The 27,369-nt window shown below is 37.6% G+C and overlaps 1 protein-coding gene across 2 annotated transcripts in view; it reads left to right on the forward strand.

Annotated features, from left to right (window-relative positions):
• Positions 1–27,369, forward strand: part of LOC120634374 (G protein-coupled receptor kinase 2) — a 67,079-nt gene that overhangs the window by 24,189 nt on the left and 15,521 nt on the right. For both annotated transcript variants that reach the window (XM_039904891.1, XM_039904892.1), the window contains exon 3: positions 24,466–24,578. In XM_039904891.1, coding sequence (XP_039760825.1) covers positions 24,466–24,578 — 113 coding nt within the window. The remainder of the gene's footprint in view (positions 1–24,465; positions 24,579–27,369) is intronic.

Here is a 27,369-nt window from a genome sequence, read left to right on the forward strand (position 1 = left end):
ACTCTATGATACTTGACACATAGGCGATTTAGCCACAGCGTAGCTACGTCAGTCAACATGGTCGTACCCAGCTTCTGGCCTAGGGGAGGTGAGTTTTTTTTAGGTCAGATCGTCCGCGGCTGTTTTGTCATACACACTATACGAGGACAATAAATAGGAATATAATATAGTGTATTGTGTAAGACAAACAGCCGCAAATAATTTAAAGGTAGTCTATATATAGGTACTTATAATAAAACTGTAACAGGTCAAAATGTAAGGTGTCATCTTCAATGTACATAATGGTACATTGAAGATTTTTTGAAAAAATATTTAGATGTTCCTTTAACCGATAGTGAAGTAAAAGATTTTCAGGTGGAGGAGGGGGTCCAATTCTCATTACGTCAGTGTCTTTCCATATGTGCATCGGGATGAGAGAAAAAAAAAACAGAGAGAATGCATATTTAGAAGTTAACATTATCAACATTCAATAGCATTGATTCATTTTTTAACAAAATCAACATTAAAATCCCCAGCCAAAATTATTGGTAACTTATGTTTATCGGTTATAAATGTTTCAGATCACAAAAATATAAATTCCCAAGTTGCACGGCAGGGTTCGAACCTGTGACCTTAAGCTTATAAACAGTGCTCGCCACAATGTCAGGGAGGTCGTCAGAAATATTATAGTTACCTAACGGAGTGAAATGCAAAGCTCCGCTAACAATGCAACACGATTCCTATTCCACGAACGGAAAAGGAAATTGCATAGCGTCCTTGAATCTAAATATAATAAAAAGTATAACAAATATATTGCGAAAGAGTGTCTGTTTTTTATATTTATTATAATAGTTATTTCGTGTTTATTTTATTATATCTATGTATTGGATGGAAGCAGCGGGATGTACTTTGCGGAAATCCATGGTATACCATGAAAATCAAGCTTAATTTGCTATACTCCGCGAAAAGCAGGAGAATCTGTGTGGCTTTTCAATCCCACACTAGAAGTAATCCTACACTTCAAGTTAGCCCTGGACTGCAATCTCACCTGGTAAGTGATGATGCAGTCTAAGATGGTAGCGTTCTAACCTGTTACGATTCTCCCGTATGGCAGTTATATTTAACCCATACCGCTAATCGGTTTCTACGCGACATCATACCGGAACGCTAAATCGCTTACCGCCATTGTCGATTGCCACGGCCGAAGCCTCCCACCAGACCAGGCCAGAAAAAATTCGGAGTTGAACCCGGGACTTTGGACTTGTTGGACTTAAACCACAGTGCAGCCAGGGAGGTCGACAAAATGCACCAAGGTGCTATGGCAGGCAGGGCAGGGCTATTACACACGACAGGCTTGCGAGAGGCGTAAATCTCGCGTTATGCTGTCAGACGTCACTTTTGATTCGTCACGTTCACGCAAGATTCCTTTTGCCTTGAATTAAAAAAAAATATAATATTCAAAATATTTCGATGTCATCGAGTGGGTTGGGTGGGTCGGAGACCAGGTACCAATTTTGTCTCCGCAAAATAAAACATCATTGGTATAAATGTATGTAATATGTTTAAGTTCTTTTGATACGGTATTGTTTTTCTTTTATGACAAAAAAGGGCATTTTTTTTTTCTTTTTTCAAACCAAAAAAAATATATAAATTAAGTAAGTACATTATTGATTTCTGGGATACCTACTAATAATCGTAAATGCGAAATTGAGTTTGTTTAGTTTGCACCTTGTGGTGACAGCAGATCAGAACACAATTGTACCCACCTCTCTTCTTTCCTCGGGTGTCGTACGAGGCGACTAAGGGAATATAACGGAGAGCAGGCAGCAGCGTCCTCTGTACTACTACTACCATCTACTGGGATCACCAACCCGCCGTCCCAGCATGGTGATTATAGGCAAATCCTCCCTTTGTGGACTGTAATAGGCTATCGGTGATGTACGTGTTTCGTTCACGCAGTATCCTACGACAATACACACATCGCCATCTAGTCCCAAAGTAAGCGTAGCTTGTGTTATGGGTACTGACTAAGATGACTGATGAATATTTTTTGAATAATATACATAAATACTTATAATATACAGATAAACACCCAGACACTGAAAAACATTCATGTTCATCACACAAACATTTTCCAGTTGTGGGAATCGAACCCACGGCCATGGACTCAGAAAGCAGGGTCGCTGCCCACTGCGCCAGTCGGCCGTCAAAAATAGGTATACAGTAGGTAAACGCGTATAAAGCCGCAAGTCAGAGGTGGTGGTAAATAATTTTTTCCCATCGCACGTTTCGTTATGTCGCGCGGGTGGAATCACAAGTATTGACGTCGCCAATGCCAGGACGGGCCTATAGCCTGAATATATGAATTTAATTCCAAGTAATATTCGCTTACTGTAAGCGGTGCCCCGAACAGCGAAACGTAGTGGTGTATGCATATGAAACTGATTTTGATGTTTCTTTTTTTCTAGAGTCCGGTTCTAGAGTGTGGTAACCTGTGTGTGAAAGTTTATAAAACTTCAACAGTTTTAAAAAAATATTTTAAATTGCAAAGTTTTTTGAAAAACTCTAAATACACTTCTTTATTTGAGACGACGAGAATCTACGTGACAAAAGCCGTTAATGTATATCATTCGAATTTTCACTCAAGACAATTTAAACTCTGAAATCATATTTCACAAAAACAGATGGCGACCTGGCGATTTTTCATCCCAAAAGATAAGCTTTGCAAACATTTTAGGCACCACATTTTTGCAATAAATAAATTATTAATAAATTATCTGATTGCTACTTTCTATTATATTTAATGACTAGGTTAAATTGACATCTGCTGATGTAACTATCTATTATTCTATTTAACAAATGAAAATATTTATGAAATGTGAAAATGATATTAATAAATTTTAAATAGAATATTAAATGAAATGTGAAAATGATGAAATGTTGTGTCCCATGAACATTTTACTCTTTCATCAATAAATAATAATAAAAGTTTCACTTCAATCGAGCGTAAAGGTTACACGCACTCACTTTTTTTTTTTTTATTAATTTGTTATCTATTCCCAAAAAGCTATCGCCGCAAAACCTGTCGATTCTCCAAACAATGTTTACGGTATGTAGAGCATAAACAACGCAGCGAAAAGCTTTTATGATGTCACTCGCGAAGAATAATTAAATTTTTCGCCCACAGCTCGGTGTTAGTGCCGCGCTGACTTATAGGGTTGTCAGCTGCCAGAAAATATTTTAAAATATTTTTGACGTGATAACGTCTTGTAAATCGAAGAACGGCGGCTGCACGCGCGAAAAGCATGACTCATTGTCACGTTCCGCATCAGCCGAGCGTGCAAGCGAGAGCGCGGAACAAGCGATAGAGCTTGTAACGCATCTATGTCTCTTCTACTCGGATGCCAGTTATCACGTTAAATTTTCTTTTATTTGAGTGTGGCGTTTTCGATCAATAGTCCAGTAATTTAAGAAAGCTTAAGAGCTTGTTTAGTGTTTTGTTCGAACGCGCTGATATCTGGAACTGCCTATTGGTTTTCAATTATATTTTCTGCTTTTGATAGCCTAATTCTGAACGAAGGATATAGGTCATTTATTATAACGCTACGAAAAGAAAAAAGTAAGAGACAAAGCTAAGCGGAATCGGATTAAAGGTAAGTCAAAGACCGAAGGCGATTTATAATACATCCGGTTTCTATATACGGCAAGTAAAATCTACGGGCACTGCTCTTATCAATTCAGTAACGGTTCAAATGTGCCTTTTTTTCGACCCATATCTTTTCAATCTTGTCGATTGTGCTGGCATCATACAAACGATTTAGTTTTTTTTTTATTGACTAGTGCTTGATTGTAATCCCACCCCACGATATGCGGCCTAAGATTTGACGCATTTGCCTAAAAGATGCCTATTTACAGTCGATTTGAAGGAACCCATATAATAGATATCGAGGAAGACGGAAGTCGGAGGGGCGTTCCAGATCTTTGCGGTGCGGTGCAAAGGGCTTTCTACGAGTCCATAGGATATCAACTACGTAACGGTGCAAATCCTTATTCTATTTTATACTTTCTCAGTTCATATTTAAAAAGGGAGCTTTTTAGCTAGACTAAATAGGGTTTTTTTTAATAATAAATTCCGGGATTACGAAAGAGGGTACTTTAAATCATTTTATCTATAATTGCTTATGCTTTTATGTTTTTGTTTTTGACATTTGACAACCCTACTAACAATTACATTGGCCTCAAAATTGAGTATGGCTGATAGCGCACCGCTAACTCGTTTAACATAGTGTCTAATTAGTATGACGGCTTTATAGAGTTGACGACCTCTATGGTGCAGTGGTGGGCGCTCTTATGTATGGGAGGCCACGGGTAAGATCATTAGAGGAAAATTTATTCATTTCCTCTGATCATGTCAAGTGGGAGAGCTTCGGCCGTATCAAATTCCATAACATAAAATAAAAAAATATTTCATAAACACTTAATAATATAATCTATAATAAGCAATTTTGACACGTCTAATCTGTCTGTTCGTATAGTGACTCTACCTCTTCGGAAGCAACTCCCTCCCTCTACGCAGGTCTCGATCAGGAGATGTCGACTTTGTAAAGTCAAGCGAGCGTGCGTAGAGGGTATTCAATCAAATTCAATTCAATTTTTATTTATTTGCTAATAATACTGGTAAAAAAAAAATATGTAGACTTTAACTGTACGATGCCAAATTGACATGCAAATCAGGTTAGTATTTAAATTTTAAGTGACTTTACTACTAGGTACAATTAGGATAGTGGCAATTACAATAATATTAATAACAATTATGATATTCAAAGAAAATTGCCATTGATTGTAAAATCATTCATTGTTAAAGTCAAGGTTTCGGAGCTAAACGTGCGTAGAGGGTACATTGTAGAAGATCAATCATCAATCTGAGAAGATGGTGTGGATAAACAACGCCATGCAGATTTTTGGGGAGTATAGCAAATTAAGCTTTATTTACATAATATATCAGTAGTTGGGATTTTGCAACATCCAGATTTGTCATTTTAACATTCATTTTCCTATCTTTAGCCTTAAAACTTTTGCTGCTCGCTCGCAATCGAGGACTCTTTTTCGAATATGGAAATACATTCATATCGGAGTAAAATGGATCTTAATTGGATTGTATTCAAGCTCAAATTTCCTCAAATTCTTTAGCTTGAGGTTTGACGGAACGTTTGTAAAGTAAAAATCAGAAGTAAAGGATTTGCGACTCTAAAACGAGTCACATTAGATTTATTTCACTTTGACGTAAAAATGCGAAAACCATTTCTCGATTGCGAGCTACTAAATCATGAGCTTCTTCTTCTTCGCCTGCTTCTTCTTTTTGGGGCTACTTGTGAGAGATAAAAAGGAAATAGCTAACTATTTACCGACCAAGCGTTTCAGTGTTTCAATGGGATACCGAAACGATAGAAACCGATTAGGTATTAGTTAAATATAACTGCCATACCCGTAACAAGGTAAGCACAATTATAGTTAGCCTAATAAATTAAACATAAATAAATAAATATACTACGAATTGACACGCATCGCCATTTTAATATCGCAACACCCAGACACAGAGAAACATCCATGTTCATCATTCAAACATTTTCCTGTAGTGGGAATCGAAGCCACGGCCTTGGACTCAGAAAGCAGGGTCTCTGCGCACTGCGCCAACCGGCCGTCAAACATAATTTCTAATAATCAGTTATCATCACGAACCCATTAGCAGCAAAATACATTCGGTTCTCCTCGCAGCATGAGAAGGGTTTAGGCCGTAGTCCAACACGCTGGCCAAGTGCGGATTGGTGGACTTCACACGCCTTTGAGAACGTTATGGAGAACTCATGCATGCGGGTTTCCTTACGTTGTTTGCTTGCTGTTTCCCACCGTTGAAGCAAGTGAAATATTCAAATGACAATGTGAGATGGTGATAACAAAAAGAACACCCGGCTAAGTTTGTTGTGGGCTTCTGCTTAGACCACGGCGCGTTTGGAACCCTCGTAGCTTAAGTTTTAATTTTACGAATGTAGTTATCGCCATTACTACTAACTACTATGTATGTACATATTTTGTATGAAATCAACGCCTCAGAAGTGCCATGGGGGCCTATTTGAATAAGGAAATATTTGACTTCGACTTTGACTTTGATATTTTAATTGCTTGAAACGCATGTATTATCTTCGAGAAGTTAGAGGTGCTTTCCGGTGATCGAACCCAGTCCCTCCGAAATAGGAGGCCGAAGCTCTACCCTCTAGGCTATCACCGCTCACTGCTCAATCACCATACCATAAAAGTATCCTCAATTGCGACATACCAGATCCCTGAATTTGTCATCAACACCCACGGCTGAACAATAATACACTTTCAAACAATACAAATAAAGTTCATAATCGCTTAGTTGATAACGAGACGAGTTTGCAAGATCAATTACACTGATCCCATTCGGCGATAAGTGTTAAATATGGGGCATTGAGATGTAAGCATCGCGGCCCCTCGCGAAAGGATGAGAGATACGTCACGTTTTCCTCAAAGTTTGTAGGAGGCCAGTGGGTCAACAATATATGCAACCTGCATCGTGGTATTTTTATTATGAAAGACAAAAAGATAAACAGATTCTCCTGCTTTTTGCGGAGTATAGCAAATTAAGCTTAATTGTCATAATCAATCATGGATTTCCGAAAAGTAACGCCTGTTTCTATCCAATATAAAAGTAGCACTGATTAGCCTTCCCTGGACTTCCAGGAATATTTCAACACCTATATTAGCCAAATCGGTCAAGCCGTTCTCGTTTTAGTGAGACTAACGAACTGCATTTTGTTTTTATATATTTAGAAGATAAACCAATGAAGTTGCAACAACTTAGTTATAAACGATAACATTAACCACAATTGCACATTGTATTCACCATGTTGTGCGTGCTTCGCGGACCGGGTAGTTAACGTAACTGACTCCGTGGGGGTAGGTTTTAGGTCTTAATCGAGGTGCTTCCTCGGCCCTCATCTGGTACGTGAGGTGCGAGGATTGGGCACTATGGCGTACGCTATAATACTTGAATAAAACCCCCCGACGCGACGGCCGATTGGCGCAGTGGGCAGCGACCCTGCTTCCTGAGTCTAAGGCCGTGGGTTCGATTCCCGATTCGTTTCGATGTAAAATAATTCTGTGATAAACATCAGTTTTTCAGTGTCTGGGTGTTTATCTGTATATATACGTATCTATGTATATTATTCATAAAATTATTCATCGGTCATCTTAGTACGCATAACACAAGCAACGCTTACTTTGGGGCTAGATTGCGATGTGTGTATTGTCATAGTATATATATTTTTTTAATCTTTATTTATTTGGGTCTACTATCCAACACGGATATGCCAGCCCCATCATCCCTTAAGTCACTAGGTAAATAACTAAAAAAACTTAATTATTATAATAATTTATTTATTTAAAATGGAGGTATAACTTTAATTAAGTAAATTAAGCTTGATGTCATTCGGTATAATGTCGACTTGCTAAGTACACGTGTCGCTTGCAGTTGTTTAATATGGGGCACTGAGTCACGACCGCGCATGTTCTTTTTCTCCCCAATGATTTAATGTAATTAGTGGCGACACGGCCTCATACATTACTCTTTGACCTCAGAGATTTCGGACTGCTTTCAAAAGAGGAAAGATTCTTTATGAAACCTCAGTGTAGACCTTAAGTTGTGACTTGTGAGCGCCGTGGTCTTACTCGGTCGTGGTCAAAAGTCAAAAGTCAAAAATATCTTTATTCAAGTAAGCCCATAGGTGGCACTTTTGATGCGTACATTACATGAGAATTACACGGTAGTGAGATGATGGCGACAGTGGCGTGCATAGAGGGTATGGACAGGGTATGCAAATGATATAAAATCAAGAAAGTCTTATTTTACACCATAACTCCGTCAAATGTTAACAGATTTAAATAATTATTTTTTTACTGGTTCGTGTAGATCTGATGAATATGAGTGGAGGATGGAGGACAGAACTCTTCAGCGGACAGCAGTAAACCCCTCACTTGAGGTTAACTGAATACATAAAGTGTTTCCACATTTAAGAGGACTCTAGGATACACTAGCTAGGATAAAATAAAAATCTTAGAAGTTGATTCATCCATTAATGGTTACTATTCTTTGTGTGTGCTGGAGCTGAGACAGATGGATACCAAATTATCTTTCAAACTCCCAAAGACTGGGATCCATCCAATTACTGACTTTAGGGTCCGTTGACCCTAAAGTCAGTAATTGGATTGCTTACCAAACGCTATCGACAAATATGTGCTGCTTTTAAGCCAAAGTCATTTGGTAATAGGAAAAGCAAAGTATTTTAGGTAAGTCAAAACGAGAGTAGGACCCCGGGGCATTTACGACTAGCAATGTTTGATTGAAGGTTTCAAATAGTGGCTGATTTAAGCTCCAAATAGTACAGATATATTATTCACCCACACCTCAGTCGATTGTTTAAATATGTTGAAATACTAGCTGTAATTAAAATCATAGTTTTTATATTTGGCACCTCCAGTATGATTGAAAAAAACATTACTTTTTATTTATTGGTTTATTGAGTTAGGTCTAGACTATGTTGCAATCGGTACGCTGCTCTTCTTAATAACGCGGATGAAGCCGCAGGGCACATCTAGTTTATATTTAAAACTACCAATGTGACTAAATCTAATTTGAAGGAAACCTGCATGCCTGAGTTCTCCATAATTTGCTCAAAGTCGTGTAAATTCTACTAAAGTAGTTTTAGTGTTTTAAGTAGACTTATCTTATCAAGCCACCTACAGGGCACGGGTCTCCATCCGCAATGAGAAGGGTGTAGTGCGTAGTCCACCACGCTGACCAATTGCGGATTGGTGGACTTCAGCACGGGTCAGTCCGCCACGCTGGGCAATTGCGGATTGTTGGACTTCACACATCAATGCAGAACTCTCAGGCATGGTTTCTTACGATGTTTTCCTTCAAAATTCGTTTACTTCAAGTAGGCCTACTTTATAAGCTTTTGTAACGTCAGGTATGTCTATATTTAATGCCTCTACCGGTTCGGAAAGCAGATTCTACTTACTTCACCGATATAGTAGATGGATTTTCAATATTTAAATTATAAACGGAAAAGTTAAAATGCAGGCCGGAAATCGTACTCGGTCCCGCCCGAAAGGGAGACCGATGGCTATCACCGCTGACACAAGTGTAATAATCTATAAATATATAATACTAGTTGTACCCTGGCACGCTTCGCTGTGGCACATTGTGATTGAATGGTTGAGAAAAATAGATAAAAACAATCCTTGACGCGTATTATATATCATGCTAAAATTTCAGCTCTATCGGTGCAGAACTTTTTGAGTTTTACCAAAATAACATTTATATATATATATATATATATATATATATATATATATATATATATGCTGTTTCCCAGTACTGAAACTAGATGGCTCTCTTTAGATGTCATACAAATCGTAGTTGAATTTCACGCAATCGAATGGGGAGACAATTTCACACTTGGCACTCAGTTTTAGTTTATTCATTCTCCCGTACATTGGAGTGTTTTTATACCTACAATATACAAAGTTGGACGTAGGTAATGCTCGTTACATGCACACAAAACGATGCATCAGCGGATGGCTTTATGCGCCATTACGCGGGACAAATAAAATGTAACGTCAATAAAAACACAGTAAATGGCGGAAAAACTATATTAATTGCTATTTGCTATGCGCAACTACCAGCATGACTTCAAAACAACATGCATTTTTACAACCTTATTTATCTTTTTCAGAGAAATTGAAATATTTTAACGTTATTTTATCTCTTTTTTGAAGTAAAAATTCTTTAGGCGCGACTAGGGAGTTACTCAGTTTTTTTTTTGACGCAAGTAACGCTTATGTCAGACGTCTGTGTAGTTTCCGCTTTTTAAAAATAATGATTTGGCTTGGTCGTAAATATATGTCATATACTCCACGCTTCTTGACTTATACGCCAGCTAGTGGCAAATATCATAATCAATTATGGATTATTTATTTCCAATATTTTCAAACGGATCAATTGCGCATAGCAAAATGACTAAAAATTAAATTAGTTTAAAAAAAAAAAAAATTTAATTGCAAAGTTTTTTGTTTATAACACGTACCTACTGGACTTCTTTTTTCATTTTAAATTATTTACCCCATTAGTGCATACCCTGTGCCACTGAGAATGGGGTGTTCTCCGTCTCGTTTAACTACTACTATGTTTATCCATTTTCTACCACAAGCATAAACAATCACCTTATTTACCAATTTGTATTGGTCTCAACTTTCTTATTCCTTTAAAAACGAAATGGTATACCATTCTGTCACTGGCAGGCAAATACAGACAGTAATCTTAGTACAACATTAGATAGCTCGCATTCGAAGTCGTTCTAGTCTGGAAATAGCATCGGAGTAAAATGTATCTTATTTTTATTGGTTTAAAGCTCAAATTTGCCTACAATTGTTTAGCTCGGGCTATTGACAGTTTACCCTTAGTTCAAGATTTGCTCGCTCGCAATCGAGGTATCGATTTTGAGTATCGAAACAGAGTAAAATGGATCTTATTAGTACCGGTTTAAAGCTCAAATTCATCCAATCCACAATCCTTATCTTGTTATTTGGAAAGAACATTTGTAAATCAAAAATCAGAAATAAAGGATTCGAGCCACTAACACGAGGATAAGTCCCTCGTGTTAGTGTCTCGAATCCATTTTACCTTTATGATATGGAGTTTAATACTCAAAAACGACTCTCGATTGCGAGCGAGCAAATACTTGTACTAAGGCTACAGAACATTTGTAAAACAAAAATCAGAAGACTCTCAAGAATCAGGATTTGCAACTCAAAATCAGGGAAATTAGGTTAATTTTACTTAGACGATACAGAGTTTGATATGCGAAAACGACTCCTCGATTGCGAGCCCGAAAATCTTGTACTAAGGCATCAGGTAACAAGCGAGATCATTTCCGGTGGAGGAAATAGAAAATTTCACTCCAGAGAGAAAATCAATTGTGTTAGCATATCCTTGTGAAAGTGGATTTTTTCGAAGCTTGTTCGCTTTTTCCAAAGGGATCGGAGCCTAATTCAAAAAAGCGATAAGAGCGTATCAAAGAAAATGATATTGTTAGTGTTATGAACAAATAAAGTCCATTCGCTTAAATACGTTGCCTTTGTGCTGTGCTGTCTTCGCCCTCGCCGCATTTCTTCAAAGACGGACGCGTGCGGCGTACATCCACAGGAGAATTTGGCATTTTATATCGAAGTTCCATGCCGTAGTGAAAGGTTCTGTTTGCTGACTTTGGCAGAAAATGTTTTTTCGTACTTGATGTAGTAGGTATCTACGTCGAACAGATGTTATGCTAGGTATCGATTCAGAACGTAAGGACGTTGGATCCTTTATTATAAATAGGTGCAGGTCACAACGAACCAAACACCTCGCGTGATGAATAATAGTGCCTATTTTACCCTCGTTTATCTCCTCATATTTTAATTAAATTTGTCTTTAACTTGTCTTTATTATTTATATTCGTATTAATTAAATTGAGAAAAAAATTTATTCAACAAGCAAGTACTCTTATAAAAATTAAAATTCAAGTAAAATACCAAATTATCCTGTCGACTTTACTTCCTATATATATTGCACCAGACATTACAATACCAACGACACCACGTATGTTATGTGTGAGAAAGCCAAGAAAAGGTAGCCAGCTCAGCATTGTGTGCTGCATGCGCTGTACAGTGGGAGCATACAACGCTGATTTTCAGGTAGTTCTATAGATGAGCGCATTCAAACAAACCAATTAAAAAAAATAATTCTTTTCAGCTTTATTATGAAAATGAAGCTTAATTTGCTATACTCCGCGAAAAGCAGGACAATCTGTATGGTGTAATTTACAATTTCTTCAAACCTTATACTCCACACCAAACAGATCTTCGCCAATGTACCCTCTCCGCACGTTTCGTTCCGAAACCAGAGCATCCTCAGGAGATCTTAACAATTATTCATTGTAAAGACAACATTTCTTAATTTCTCCATCTCTTAATTTTCATAATATATCATGGAATTCCGCAAAGTAACGCCTGTTTGTATCCAATAAACTCTACAGCTTTCGTATTAGTGAGAATTCGTAGCAGTAGTAATCTCCAGAAATCACTGAACCGTTTCCCAGCGACGCATGATTTCCTAATACTCCCAATATCCCCCCCCCCCCCCCCCCTCCCCCTAAAAGGTCGTCCGCATTTCTCATCGCTGCGCGGAAAGTTTGACAACAAATTATCAGTGTGATAGCATTTATAGCCAGTTACACAGTGTGGCACGCGAAAAATATCGCCCATTTGTTTATATGAGCAAAGTTCGTGCCATACATTGCCGGAGCCTTCGACTGCCTTCGACTCAATAAACTCTTCGTGCACGCCAGAGCGTGGCGTAAGGCACGAACAAGCGCGATTGAAAAAAAGTAAGAAATGAAACCACTATTGACGTTCATTTATAATTATTTACTTAAGAAACAAGAAAAAAAGCAACAGAATAATACAGCTAGCTTTCAATATGTATAATTCACAAATAAATGTGAAGCTCGTATTAAAGTTATCATTATTAGCTGTTTTGGAACAAAGAATCCTTTTACCTGTAGGGAATTTCATTTCATACTCATATGATGCTAAAAAGCTCTGTCTTTTAATGTGTGGCACGCGTAAAATATCGCCCATTTGATTGTATGAACAAAGTTTGTGTAGTACATTACCGAAGCCTTCGACTCCGTAAAACTCTTCTCGACGCCACCATCACCGCCACCGTAAAAGCGATTGAGTTGCACTTTTAGGATTTATAATGATTTTTTTGTGGTCTGGTCTGGAAGTTGCAGCCGTTACTAGTTAGGTGTAATATAACTGCCATATCCCTTACAGATCTTAGACTGCATCATTGCTTACCATCAGGTAAGTTAGCAGTCAAGAGCTAACTTGTAGTGGTAACTATTCTAGAACACAGAAACCTATTACCTGTAGCAAGCATATTATATCATCTTCGTGCTCATATTGTCAAGCGGGGTATGCACAAAATGTCTTCTCACTTCCGCTCACTTCTATTAGCCGTCACCTTCATTAACACGCATATCCTCTGCTCTGTCCCAAAGTCTTCTTCAGGCTTCTTAGTAAACACATAAATACATTCTGGTAAAGTTATTTTCTTCCCTCCGTGTTACATGACTATCCCATACTAGTTTATTACTTTAATAAAAAATAACCAAATATATTGTCATTGAATTTATTTATGTCTTCATCGCTTGTAACTTGCACCACGCAGGATCCCTTCGCAAGCGCTGCTCGCGCCTTGAATAACTATGCGTTGTAAATAAGCGATTCGCGTCGTTTGTTTGTTCGTGACGACTTATTGCCGGGCAAAATTCCTCATGTCGCGCTTAAAATTCAACGAGGGTTTTTTTGTAATAAAGTGAAACGGCGTCTCGTATAGTAGGAGCTTTCTGTAACGGAGATAGTCCGGGGAAATTCTACCGCCTTGCTTATTTCTGCCGCTAAGCAACATTGGTGTGTTTCGGTGTGAAGGGTGTGATTACAGGCACGTGGGACTAAACACCTAGGCCTCATGTTCACGGACACAGGGCGGCAATCTGTTGGATTTGTGGATGCCCTGCTCCGTTTATAGGCGAGATTTGCCGCGTATTGTCAGGCGGGCCGCTTGTCAGTGGCGTGCACTTCATACAAGCACAAAAGCATGGCCTACCCCAAAATTTATGTATATCCTGGTCAAAAACCCTGTGCACGCCACTGTCGCTTGTTCCACCATTTATTATTATTATTTAAAAAAATATTTCTAGGGGACTAGAGTATACATATATATGCGTTGTAAATAAGGAACTCGCGTTGTTTGTATTAGACGACTAATTTCTGGGCGAAATTCCTAATGTCACACTTAAAAGTGAACGAGGGTTGTAATTTTATGAATCTTCACTGAGGAGTTCACTTCAATTTTTTTTAAGTCAACTGCGTTCTAAGTAATCAAATAACACTTGCCTAAACGATGAAGGAAAACATTGTGAGGAAACCTGCATGCTTATATTAGTATTCTCTATAATGTTTTCATAGATGTGTGAATTCCACCAATCCGCAATTGGCCAGCGTGGTGGACTACGCACTACACCCTTCTCATTGCGGGCCCACCCGTGCCCAGCAGCAGGGCTAGCACAGGCAGGAGACAAAAATTATATTCTCCGATTATATCCCCTGACAGAGAATATAATCAACGTGTCCAACTGCTTTAGCACGGGAGCATGGAATAGATTTTGCCCCCGTTTAATTTTACACATGTATTATTTGGATATTATTTCCACACGTGCGCCAAAGCTCTGAGAGTTGATAAAGCTGTGGGATGTAACTAAACCAACGGGTTCCTAACAAATACCTCTCCGTAAGGTTTCATAACTTGTTAAATAATACTGCCACATGATCATCCAGAGGCTAAGACCCCAACCTTGCTGTTCCATAATGTCTCAAGACTTTTAGAGCGTCAGAAGCAACGAGTTCACAAGACTAGATTTCCTTAAATGGCATAAAAATAGGATCTAGATAACCACTAGATCCCATTATCAACATCATATCTCCATCTCCTCATCATTCAATACTTCCACAATAGCTTTACACATCATCCGCACTACATTTCATTTATACACAATACTAGCACACCGGCTTCGGAGTGCTGAGCGTCCGAACGCATCGCCCCTTATAGTAGTCGCAGGGCGAGGCGGGCCTAATGCATACTTGAAAACTAAACTGTTAAAATGTATTTATTTTATAATGCCATGTTTTAGTACATATGTAAACTTAATTATTGAGCCAGGTTGGATCGAATTTGGTTACGAAATAAAATTATGAGGTCCGATTTTTATCTCGGTATTACGTTCTTTAAAATTATTATTTATTTAGTGAGTAGGGTAGATTCGTTACAGGGAGAAGAAAAATTTATATCCTTTCCCCAGGGATATCGTTGTTTCCTGCCCATGCTAGCCGTGCAGAAAAGATAGTAGAGATATAAAAAAAAAAAAAGGCAAAGCTTATAGAAGATATTTAATGTTTTGCGAACTAAGTATACATGAGAGACATGGGACATAAAATATTACCCAATCCACTCTGTATTTAAATTAAAGGCCTTTCTTGTTATTCAAACAGATAGTTATTGAGGACGAACAAAATAGTCTGGATTTTTTTTATTACTGTTTAGGCACATGTCTTATGGATTAGATGTTTGTGGATGTGCCAGACAGTTTAATGAAACGAAAATATACTTTACTAACGGCATTGTTCCCTTTTTGAAGTTATAAGTTAGCCGGGGGTAATAAGGCCTAGCTAAGGGAAATTTGAAATAAAATTAAAAGTATCCAAAATAATTAACAAGTTTTATTATTAATCAGATATTTACTTAAATTACTACAAGGTTTTAACGAAAATTAGCATCTTCTGCTGAAAACTAAAACAATATTAAACTTTTATAACTCGTTCTGTAGGCCTTATTCTAAGGGATGGCAAAAAGGGCTAAAATTTAAACTATCGAAAAATCAACTTATATGTTGTAAATTGGTAGTTTTACTGTAATGGATCGAATTCTGTACATTAAGAGTGAAATTATACGATGTAACAAAATGCGCGCGCACATGGGTTACACCATTTTAACAGGATGAAGGTAGTTGCGAAACCGAGTAAAAAGGGAATACCTACATCGTCTGCCAGCTCACTTTTTGCACATAAATCTGGCACCCTGGACTTTGCTAAGGTTTGACAATGTACAGTTTAAATTGTCAAATGTCTGCGGGCTCATTCCGGTGATTAATTTGTACAAAATTCTCAAATTTTAATGTTCGGTGTAACTTGGTGGTCCGATAATGTGATAACTAGATAATGCGTTATAATAAAACTTTCAATGTATTAAATAACTTTTTATCTAGTCTATTTTTTTAGGCTAAACACTGATATATTTAAGAAAGCTGTCAAAAATCACTATAGTTAACATTAAAGACGAATTGTAATTAATGTATTTATGATATGTTAAAGTATATATTAATTTTTAATTATTATTTTTTAAAATATTTATTATGTTATGTGTTATTTTATTTGTGTAATATAGTTCAAATATTAGTATGTAGTTATTAGTCCTTTTTTTAATATTTACAACCTGCAGTCTGTTATCCTTTTGTTTTCATTATCCTAAGGTTGCCTGGAAGAGATCGCTACGAAGCGATAAGGCCGCCTTTTGTAAACTGCTTCTGTCTGTGTTTTTTTTTGTGAGCGAACACTATAGGAGTTTCGTATAAATCTATAACTATGTTATTTATCAGCATAACTGCATACAGCAGAAATGTTCGTATAAGCGGGTAGTTACACAAATATTGCCCAGCAAAAATATAAGATTTCTTTTCTTCTCTTTTCAATTTGTATACTTTAATTTACTATGTATTTAAGTGTAATTGGTGTTAACCGTACTGATTGAATTAAAATAAATAAATAATATATGGAAAGGATAAAGATTGAAGTATTTATAAATTACACTACAGATTCTCCTGCTTTTCGCGGAGTATAGCAAATTAAGCTTTTATGTTCATACAATTATGAGTAACTTTGTAACTATTTATTAATTGTGAAGCGGTGATAGCCCTATGGTAGGACATCGACTAAACTTTCGGGGGAAAGAGTTCGAATCCCGGCACGCCCCTGTAACTTAGTAAAAAAATATCACTTGCTTCAACAGTGAAGGAAAACGTCGCGCGAAAACTACATGCCTTATAGTTCACATTAATGTTCTCAAAGGTGTGTGAAGTCTACAAATCCGCACTGGGCCAGCGTGGTGGACTACGGCCTTAACCCATTCTCATTGTGGGAGGAGACCCGTGTCCTGCAGTGGGTTGATATGATGATGATGATGATGTGAAGTCAACATCTGAGGATGCTCCAATGTCAGGGTGAATCCTGTGTAGTACATTTTTGAGTATACCAACCTTGATACATGTGCAAACATTAGAGAAGGAATTGCACCATGTAGATTTGCCTGGTTTTCGAGGATCGCAGCAAAACGTTTAGCTTAACGTTATTTGTATAAGCAATTTTTGAAATACATTTTTTACGCACACGAGGTCGCGGAAGCCCCGTCAAGTAGATAACATCACAGCCGCCAAAACATACGCGCAGAATACAACATATATTCATAATAATGAGGTAAACGGCAAATATGTAAGGTTAATTGTGTTTGAGTGATATTTGAAATGACGTACGCGCATATTTGTGACGTCAAACGGTGGATAGGCTATTATTGGTGGAGTAGGTACGGCGGTAGTTGGTACCTTGCTACTAGGTGGTGGGGAAACTCAATAAGGTTAGAGATACATTCTTATTTCTTACTAATAAACTGGTGATAACTGGTGGTCTAGTGTTATAAGACTTTGAACTTCCTTTGAAAAGTTAGAAGAACGGTCAACTTTTGTTGTGTTTTTAAGCAATTCAATATAATTTGCTTGCACGAAAAAAAATTCAAAATTAATTTGTTTCAGGCCTAGTTTATAAGCACTTTAGAAACGTCAAGTCAGTTTGTTGTGACTCTACCACCGGTTCGGAAGGCAGATTCCACTGAGAAGAGCCGGCATAAACTCAGCAGATTGCTCTTTTGTTTGTTTAACAATTGTTACAGTAATTTTATAAAGTGGGTAAATAATTAAACTTTTGATAACTATAAATTCATATTGGCTAGATATTTTATTAAATTGATTAGGATTTTACAAATACCCTAATAATTACTAATTAGTTAGTAGATAGTTTTCAAGAAACAATTAAAATTATATTTGATTCATAACCTATGTTCATGACATTGAGTTGGTGGGTATTTTGATATAAATAAAACTGCATTATCGACAAAATTCAGCCCTACATGGACTCGAACGATGCAAAATACCTCCCGGTGTCTTAGTCGTTTATCACAATCTTAAGAATTCGCGGATTGGCTTCTAAGTTTTTTCGTAGTGCTTTGTCGTTAAGGAATTCACAAATCGTGTAGTAACCACGATTGGTAAAATGTATTTTAATATATCTTATCTTATATCTTTAAAAGAGCAATTCTGGTATATATATATAATTGGAATCTCGGAATCGGCTCCAACGACTTTCATGAAATTTAGTATACAGGGGGTTTCGAGGGTGCTAAATCGATCTAGCTAGATTCATTTATATTGGAATCTCGGGAAAAAACTGCAAAAAATATCCTTTTTGAGAGATTCTGATGCGTGAGATGCGTGAACGTTAAACGTTACGCCAAACGACGGAAGTATGTAGTAAGTATATCGGACTTGTCGGAATTGTTGTTTCTTTAAAGTTCTATAAAACAGTCCGCGACGACATACAAATATTTTTTTAAGTCTGCTCATTCGCGGACGAAGTCGCGCGGTTCCGCTAGTTTAATATATATGCAAAAAATAATTTCAAATATGATTCGTAGTATTAAACTGTTCAGCTTCATTATTGTCGTCATGAATAAATAAATAAATATATATAGACAAGGGCGTAGCCTCCCACCAGATGAGACCGACCAGACCGGTGTAGATTTACCTGAATTTCGAAGATTGTAGCCAATTAAGTTAAATGTTCTTTGCTTAAGCAATTTGAAAGCTTTATTTTTATTTAGTTTTATTTAGGCTACCTTGGACGGTGGTTATCCCCTTCAGAGGGGAAACCCGAACTTAAAACCCATCACGGCAGGTCCCTGGATTCTGGACGTGGCGATGATAGCCTAGCAAAAAAGGTGTTATCCCCGGAGTTCTATCCCCGGAACGCACCTGTAACTTTCCGGAGTTATGTACGTTTTAAGCAATTAAATGCAACTTTCTTTAACGTTGAAGCAAACCATATTGCCTGAGAGTTCTCCATAATGTTCTCAAAGGCGTGTGAAGTTCGCCAATCCGCACTGGGCGGAGTCCCATGTAACAACCGTCCCGCCCAAGGAATGGAGGTAGCCATAAAGCTTTTCACCCCCCCCCCCCCCCCCCCCACAAAACCAAAGGCTATCGTCGCATGGGACCTACGAATTTTTATCACCTGCCTGGCGCAGCGGTAAGCGCTGTTATTATAAATTTGGATATTTATAATTTCTGATTTTTTTCGTCCCGGTAAGATGTCCCGATTAGTGGTATTATGAGTTTAATAACTGCAATATTCTACGAGGTTAGCCCGCTACAATCTTATACTGCATCATAACTCACCACCGAGGTGAGATTACAGTCAAGAGCAAAATTAAGTCCAAAAAAAAAATCGAATTCAAAGTCAAAGTCAAATATTTCTTTATTAAAATAGGCACATAGATGGCACTTGCGTACATTACATGTAAAATATAATCATAGGAGTGAGTTGATGGCGATAAATAAATTTGTCAACTTAAAAGTAAAGTTTACGAGGTTTCCAAACGCGCCCTGGTCTAAGAAGAAGCCCACAACAAACTTAGCGGGTTGTTATTTTTTTTTGTTGTCACCATCTCACATTGTCATTTGAAAACTATTAAAGAAGCAACCTGGTTAGAGCAATAATTTACACCTTAGCATTTTTATCGTTGACGTAGTACTTATTTTTGAGGGTTCTTTTATTTTATTTATTTTTTTTATTTATTTATTTTTTAATTAAGTAGTTATAGTAGCGTATTTGTATGTTTATATTTTATATTTTTGTTCATATCTTTAATATGTTATGTTTAGTATATACTATGTTTAATGTTTTTTTTATGGTAATTTCGTTTTAAATCCTAATATTTAATTATGTTTGTTGCACCACCTACTTATTTCTTATAACATTTTCTAGTATGCCTTTGGTTGCCTGGAAGAGATCGCTATTTAGCGGTAAGGCCGCCAAATTGTACGTTCTACCTTATTGTGCTGTTGTATTTGTATCTTTGTAAATTTTCTCTGTGGTGTACAATAAAAGTGTATTCATTCATTCATTCATACTTAATAATTCAGGACTTTGTAATTCGCAGTCGACCATGCTAACTAATAGTGTCAGCTACTTTATGAGCGTGTCCCATATGCATATCCCCTAGATAATTATGTGTGTCATGGCTGTAGCGATTACAAAATTATAATTAACATAGCTAACAATATATTGTACTGAAGTACTTAATTATACTGCCCACTTAGTTTAGCATTTACTACTGATCGCGAGGTATTTGGTTCGAAATGCGGGTCGCGCCAAAAAATGTTTTTTCTGCTAAATAACTTTCATTAGAACTGAGCTTTGAAACACCCGTGCCTAGGACAGACACAAATCGCATTAAAATATCCAACAGTAAAATTTACAAGCGACCTGACGACCTCCCAAACGCAGTGGTGAACACATTGGTGGGAGGTCCCAGGCAGAGGCAATTTCATTATCATCGTCGATTCAAACGATTGAAGTCCACTGCTGGACATAAGTCTTTTGTTGTCTCCAACTCATTTGATGTCATCCGTCCACCTCGTTGGGGGCCGACCAACGCTGCGTTTACCAGTGCGGGGTCACTATTCCAGAACCTTGGAACCCTAACGTCCATCGGTTCTCCGATTTTCGTTCCCCGCCCATTTCCACTTCAGCTTTGCGACTCGCTGAGCTATGTCGGTAACTCTGGTTGTTCTACGGATCTTCTCATTCCTGATTTGATCACGTAAAGATAGCCCAAACATTGCTCTTTCCTTCGCTGAGGGACTCTGACCCTTCTTATGAAACCCATAAAGGCAATTTGGGAATTTATAATTAAAATTTTAATCTGCCAAAGCTTTTACTGTTACTTCTTTATCCCATAGGTTTATCTTCATTGTTTTCGGTATAATTCGGCGTTTAGGTACTCAATTGTTCGCAAAACTTTCATTTGTTTTTAACCCCTTTCGTTATCTAACGGGTAAACTTAAAGAAATTCAAGATACCTACCGTCATTTCTGAATAACCAGAATTCTCTTACTAATAGAAGAAAAGACCCTCTTTTAGTGTCTTTACGTGGCTCAAGCTGTAAACGCGAGCGGAAATATAAATGAACGAGCCAAACATGACAATAGAGTTTTTTTTTTTTTGGAAATGCATTATATACGTCCGGAATTTGACTTATCTATGGTAATGGTATCCAAGGGTTCGGCTCAATTTCCAAGTTAGGACGGTAGCTCCGTTTGACGACCTGCACAAGGATTTTACAGGACTATGTCATATAGTCCTGTAAAATCCTTTTGACTAAACGAACGGTGACTTTTTTATCGGTGAAACGGTTTGAAACGGTGACTTTTTTATCGTCGTACAATTATGTCTGCTATTCATTAGTGAGAAAAAATATTAAATTAATAGGTTTATTAAATTATTAGGTTTAATTAACGCTTACATTGGGGCTAGATGGCGATGTGTGTATTGTCCTAGTACATTAAAAAAAAAAGGTTGGTATAAGAAGCATGATAAAATAAAACAAAATACAAATTGTATAATTATGTGATGCCTGCGACTGCGACTGCGACGACTGTTATTGCCTTGTTTTAATGGGCTCGAATAATTGGAACCGTCGAACTCGCTACCTTCCGTGACATAGAGTTCCTTATCTATGGTAATGGTATCCAAGTGTTCAGTTTAATTCCCAAGTTGGGACGGGCGCTCCGTTTTACGATCTGCACAAGGACTTTACGGGTCCTAACTTATATAGCAGGCTCAATTGCGATGGAACTAGAGGGGGGAGGCTCGAAATTACTGAGGTAAGTCTTCAAGATATTGTCACCCGGTTATCTTTACATCAATGTCTTGTCTGACTGGTTGTGGTCACCACCTGGTTGTTGGAGCTCGCTTCACTATTAAACAGTTGGTCGCTACAGTCTTGTCTGACTGGTTGTGGTCACCTGGGTGTTTGGCTCACTGCAGACAACGGGTCACCTCCCACAATGAGAAGGGCCGCAGTCTACCACGCTGGCTCAGTGCGGACACGTTAACAATTTTTAATCTTACGACTTACGGGAACTATTTGACAGATTGGTATTGAAAGTACATGTCCTTTTCCATAGCATAGGTAACATGCATACCAAATTTCAAAGCTGTCGAAAAGCAAAGTTCGTAAACAATTTTAATTTTTTCCTCGGGAACAACTTAAGGAATCGGGATAAAAGTTTACCAATTTTCTTTTCCATGTTAAAGGCTACATGCATGCCAAATTTCATCCAAATCCGTTCAGCTGTTTTTTTGCGTGATTAAGTAACAAACATCCACACCTTCACATTTATAATCTATATATGTAAAATTGTTATGTTGGTTTGTGTACGCTTCAAAAACTCAAAAAGTTCTGCACCTATCGAGCTGAAATTTTAACATGATATATAATACGCATCAAGGATTGTTTTTATCTATTTTTCTTAACCATTCAATCACAATGTGCCACAGCGAAGCGTGGCAGGGTACAGCTAGTAAAATAATAATAATAAAGCCTTTAAAATAAATGAAAATAAAAATTATATCCATTAAAAACATGTTCGAAACATGTTTACACATAACAATTTTCAGTCGTACATAGTAATTAATAAATTTATTAATCGTAATTTTAGTCAGTTTGTGTATGTCAAAGTTTCACAATCATTTGCTATCTGAAATTTAATCTTAATTATTTTTGTTATTTTACTTTAACATTTATAAAATGGTTTATGTTAATGTTAGGTATTTTTTTATCGTAAATAATAATAAATTAATATACTAAGACAATTCGCACATCGCCACCTAGCCCCAAAGTAAGCGTAGCTTGTGTTATGGGTACTAAGATAATATACATAAATACTTAGAATATACGTATAAACACCCAGACACTGAAAAACATTCATGCTCATCACACAAACATTTTCCAGTAGTGGGAATCGAACCCACGGCCACGACCCAGAAAGCGGGGTCGCTGCAAACTGCGCCAATCGGCCATCAAATAACCAATGACCGTCAAATATTTATAATTTTGGTAGGATATATAACTTATACCGCGTATTAAGGAAAGGTGACAGCCTGAGTTCAACGCAATGTAGCCAGCTCACAGTCTGTAGGGGAAAGCTACTTTAAAGTAATTAATTACTAATTGCTGTCAATTGCTCGCGAAGTGGGTCAATTGCGGATTACCAGACCACTCGCTGTTAAATAAGAATTCAATTTGAAACTTACTATCTACTCTTTCTCTCACCAGATTGAACAGGTTATAGCTTAGTGGTCGGCGCTTCGTCCTCCCTTTCGAGGGGACCGAGTTCGATCACCACCACGCACCTCGACATTTACAGAGTTATGTGCGTTTTTAATTTAAGTGATTAATGCCCGTTTTCACTAACGATTGTCAAAGCGATGCCTAAATAAAGGCTTATTATAAGCACTTTTTAAACGTAAAGTCAGTCTGTTTGTAGTGCCTCTACCATCAGTTCCGAAGGCAGAAGAGCTCTTTGTAGTAGAGTAGATTACTCTTTCCTTCTAAAGTGAGGTTTCCCCCTCCAACCCTTCACCAGCAGGGGTAGCACGGCCCTTTATCTCCTAAAAATCATATCCCCCCGATTATATCTTCTAACAAGGCGAATAATTAAAATTTCCACCTCCTAAAGCCCGGGAACATGGTATAGGAGAAGTTTACCCCCGTTTATTATTACACATATATTATTTCGACTTGTGCGCGTGCTCTGAGATTTAATAAAGCTGTGGGAGAAGAATTTTATCCTTTCCCCGGGGATATAATTGTCTCCTGCCCATGCTAGCACTGCTGAACAACAACTCTCCTTCGTCCTTTCCCCTACGCCCACTCCCCCCACACCAACAACACCTACACCCCCCCACAACGCCCCTAAAAGGGTGACCGAACTCCGTACCACTGGATCATCATCGGCATATAAAATTAAAAACGATTGTCTGCAAATTCGGTTTACTGACGATAGTTTGCATTTTTCAAAAGAAAATTTAAATTTTATTTGTTTGATAGATATTTTGTATGGATATAGAAAGTAGATACATTCAAATCACAATTGAATTGATCAAGTTACATTTATTTGTACGCATGAATACAATTATGTCAATTTTTTTTACAATGTACATAGTTTATCGTCGTTGCTATAAACAATTGACACCACATTCACTTTTCACTGCACTTCATACTTGATGACAACATGTATATGTATTATTGTATAGCAGCTGTCCGCGCGGACGCATCGCTCACTCAAGTAAGAGAGAGACAGATGTCGAACGCTGCCGAGCGCTGAGGCCGATTGTGCCTTTGTCGCTCGTTCCGCGCTCTCGCTTGCACTTCAAGTCTTAAATAGAACGCCTCAGAGCGAGGTAACGCCGCATGTTTTGATGTTTTTTCGTGGGTGCAGCCGGCTCCATTGAATTATAAGACGTTATCACGTCAAAAACATTCTGTAAGGTCTATAACTGTAATGTTGTCCCCAGATGTAAACTACGATTATGTGGTGGATCAGCAGCCGATCGGGAAGCTGCTCTTCCGCCAGTTTTGCGAGCGGAACCGTCCTCAGTACCACAAGCACAACAGCTTCTTAGATGCGGTAAGTTGCTTTTTGTATTCATTATTGGCACTAAAGCATAAGCTACCGACAGTGGCGTGCATAGAGGGTATGCACACGCTATGCAAATGATATAAAATAAACAAAATATCCAGTATGAGTTCTAAAAGTTTTTTAGGATAGGCATTGTAAGAGTTATAAAAAGTTGTAACTACTTCTCATTGTGGAAGGAGACCCGTGCCCTGTTAGTGGGCCAATAATGGGTTGAAATTATGTTGATACTATCATTTATTTATATTACATTACTTTTGAAATTTACAACAGTATAAATTATAAAAAACAAAAAATACTAGACGTTTTAGATTTTATTTAGTTTTACATAGTTTATTTTAGGTTTTATTTATAAAACAAATATTTTAAAGAATAAATAAATAAAGAAATTTGATTCGGTTTTAAATAAAATATACATTAGTCGTAGTTATTTCGAAATGATTCGTTTTAAAAATACTATGAATAAAACTGCCATCTGAGAGTTATCTTGGCGTGCTATTATCTTCTATCTTTAAACGAGCAATTCTGGTATATATATAATTGGAATCTCGGAATCGGCTGCAACGATTTTCATGAAATTTAGTATACAGGGGGTTTCGGGGGCAATAAATCGATCTAGCTAGGATTCATTTTTAGAAAATGTCATTTAATTCGTGTTTCCCGGTAATAACCGATTTGGTGCAACGAAGTTGTACGGGACATCTAGTTATTATTGATTTTCATATATTTTTGAAATTATTAACAATGTAAAATTATATAAATAAAAAACACTTTAACCGGCTACTTAAATAACCTACCCCATCAAACACATAAATGTGAGATAATGGAAATTGTGGAAATATGAAATTCAAATTAATGTTAAAAAGGAAGCCGAGTACAATTTTACTTTATGTATGGTCGTTGACTTCGCAAACGAAATAATTGAGATCTAAATGACTGCCAAGTTTTGAAGATAATCCTGAAATTTATTTATAAGAACATAATCAGTTGACAGCCCATTGGCGCAGTGGGCAGCGACCCTGCTCTCTGAGTCCAAGGCCGCGGGTTCGATTTTCACAATTGAAAAATATTTTTGTGATGAACATGAATGCTTCTCAGCGTCTTGGTGTTTATCTATATATTATAAGTATTTATATATTCATAAAAATATTCATCAGCTATCTTAGTACCCATAACACAAGTACGCTTACTTTGGGGCTAGGTGGCGATGTGTGTATTGTCGTAGTGTATTTATTTATATTATGACGACCATCCTAGCGCAGCGGTGAGCGCTGTGGACTTTAGCGGGAGGTCCCGGGCCCGATCTCCGGCAGGGGAAATTTGGGAATTTACAACTTTTGAATTTACTTCGGTCGCGTCGGATCCGAGGCTTCTGCCGTGGTAAGTTACCGAACCCCACTGACAAAGACGTACCGTTTAGCGAATTAACGAGCCGGTGCGATGTCGCGTAGTAACCGATTAGGGGTATGGCTTTAATATAAACTGCGATACTCCTAACAGGTTAGCCTGTTCCCATCTTAGACTGTATCATCACTTTTTTTTTTATTATTACGAGGGGAAAATCCTCATGGATATCCCTATGGATAGTGCCGGACTCCTACCGACTAAAAACCCCTCCTGCCTTCTAAACGTTAGTGTACCGGCCATTTGGCCTACCACTAACGTCGTTGTCCTTTTACCTCCCTTTCCTTTACTTTTATTATCTCTTCCATGTATTTTTTTATAGATTCCCATTTCTCTGATGCCTCTAGCATTATGGAGGTTAGGTTTTCTGTCTTTATTTCACTTCCTATTCCTGTACACTTACCAGCTGGTGAGATCGCAAATGCTAAGCTGTAGTGGAATTAACGGCATACAGGAATTGACGGCCGATTGGCGCAGTTTGCAGTGACCCTGCTTTCTGAGTCCAAGGCCGTGGGTTCGATTCCCACTACTGGAAAATGTTTGTGTGATAAGTGTGAATATTTTTCAGTGTCTGGGTGTTTATATTTATATTCTAAGTATTTATGTGTATTACTCATAAAAATATTCGTCAGTCATCTTAGTTCCCATAACACAATCTAAGCTTACTTTGGGGCTAGATGGCGATGTGTGTATCGTCGTAGTATATTTATTAATTATTAAAAAAAAACCTACGGAGCACGGGTGTCCTCAAAACTAGGAAGGTTGATGGTGTAACCCACCACACTGGCCCAGTCCAGATTCGTAGACTTTAGCCGCAACTCGAACTTTATGGAGAACTCTAGCATGCAGGTTCCCTCACGATCTCTTTTAAATTTAAAACGCACATAACTTTGAAATGTAATGAGGGGCATCGAACTCCCCCCAAGGGGAAGATGAGTTTCTAACCTCTAGGCTATCGCCGCTTGCTTTGCTTTACTCTAAATTCCGGTTTATAAGAGAGGCATCCCAGCTGTGGGACAGGATGATGTAGAAGTTTAAACTGAAGATCTAAATGGTGCCCTCCTTTTTTACACTTTTTTTATTAGCCTCACTTGAATATTAGTTTGTTGGTTTGTATGCTTGTAACCGACTCCTTTGGACTTAATTTTGACCCTCTTCAAACGGTCTGATTTCGTTTCTGCGACTGCGACAAACGATTTTTGTTAATTTATATAATCTACAATGTGTAGCCGAATTATGAAATAATGTTGAAGAATGCATGAGTATATTTTATAAGAAATCACACTGTAAAAATATTAAATCAAAAGAAGCATATGTATTTTTTCATACGAACGAATTCAAAACCTTCTTAGTGTTAACTTATGGCAGCCCTATTAAA

The sequence above is a fragment of the Pararge aegeria genome, chromosome 23 (genome assembly GCF_905163445.1).
Source record: "Pararge aegeria chromosome 23, ilParAegt1.1, whole genome shotgun sequence".
Classification (NCBI taxonomy): domain Eukaryota; kingdom Metazoa; phylum Arthropoda; class Insecta; order Lepidoptera; family Nymphalidae; genus Pararge; species Pararge aegeria.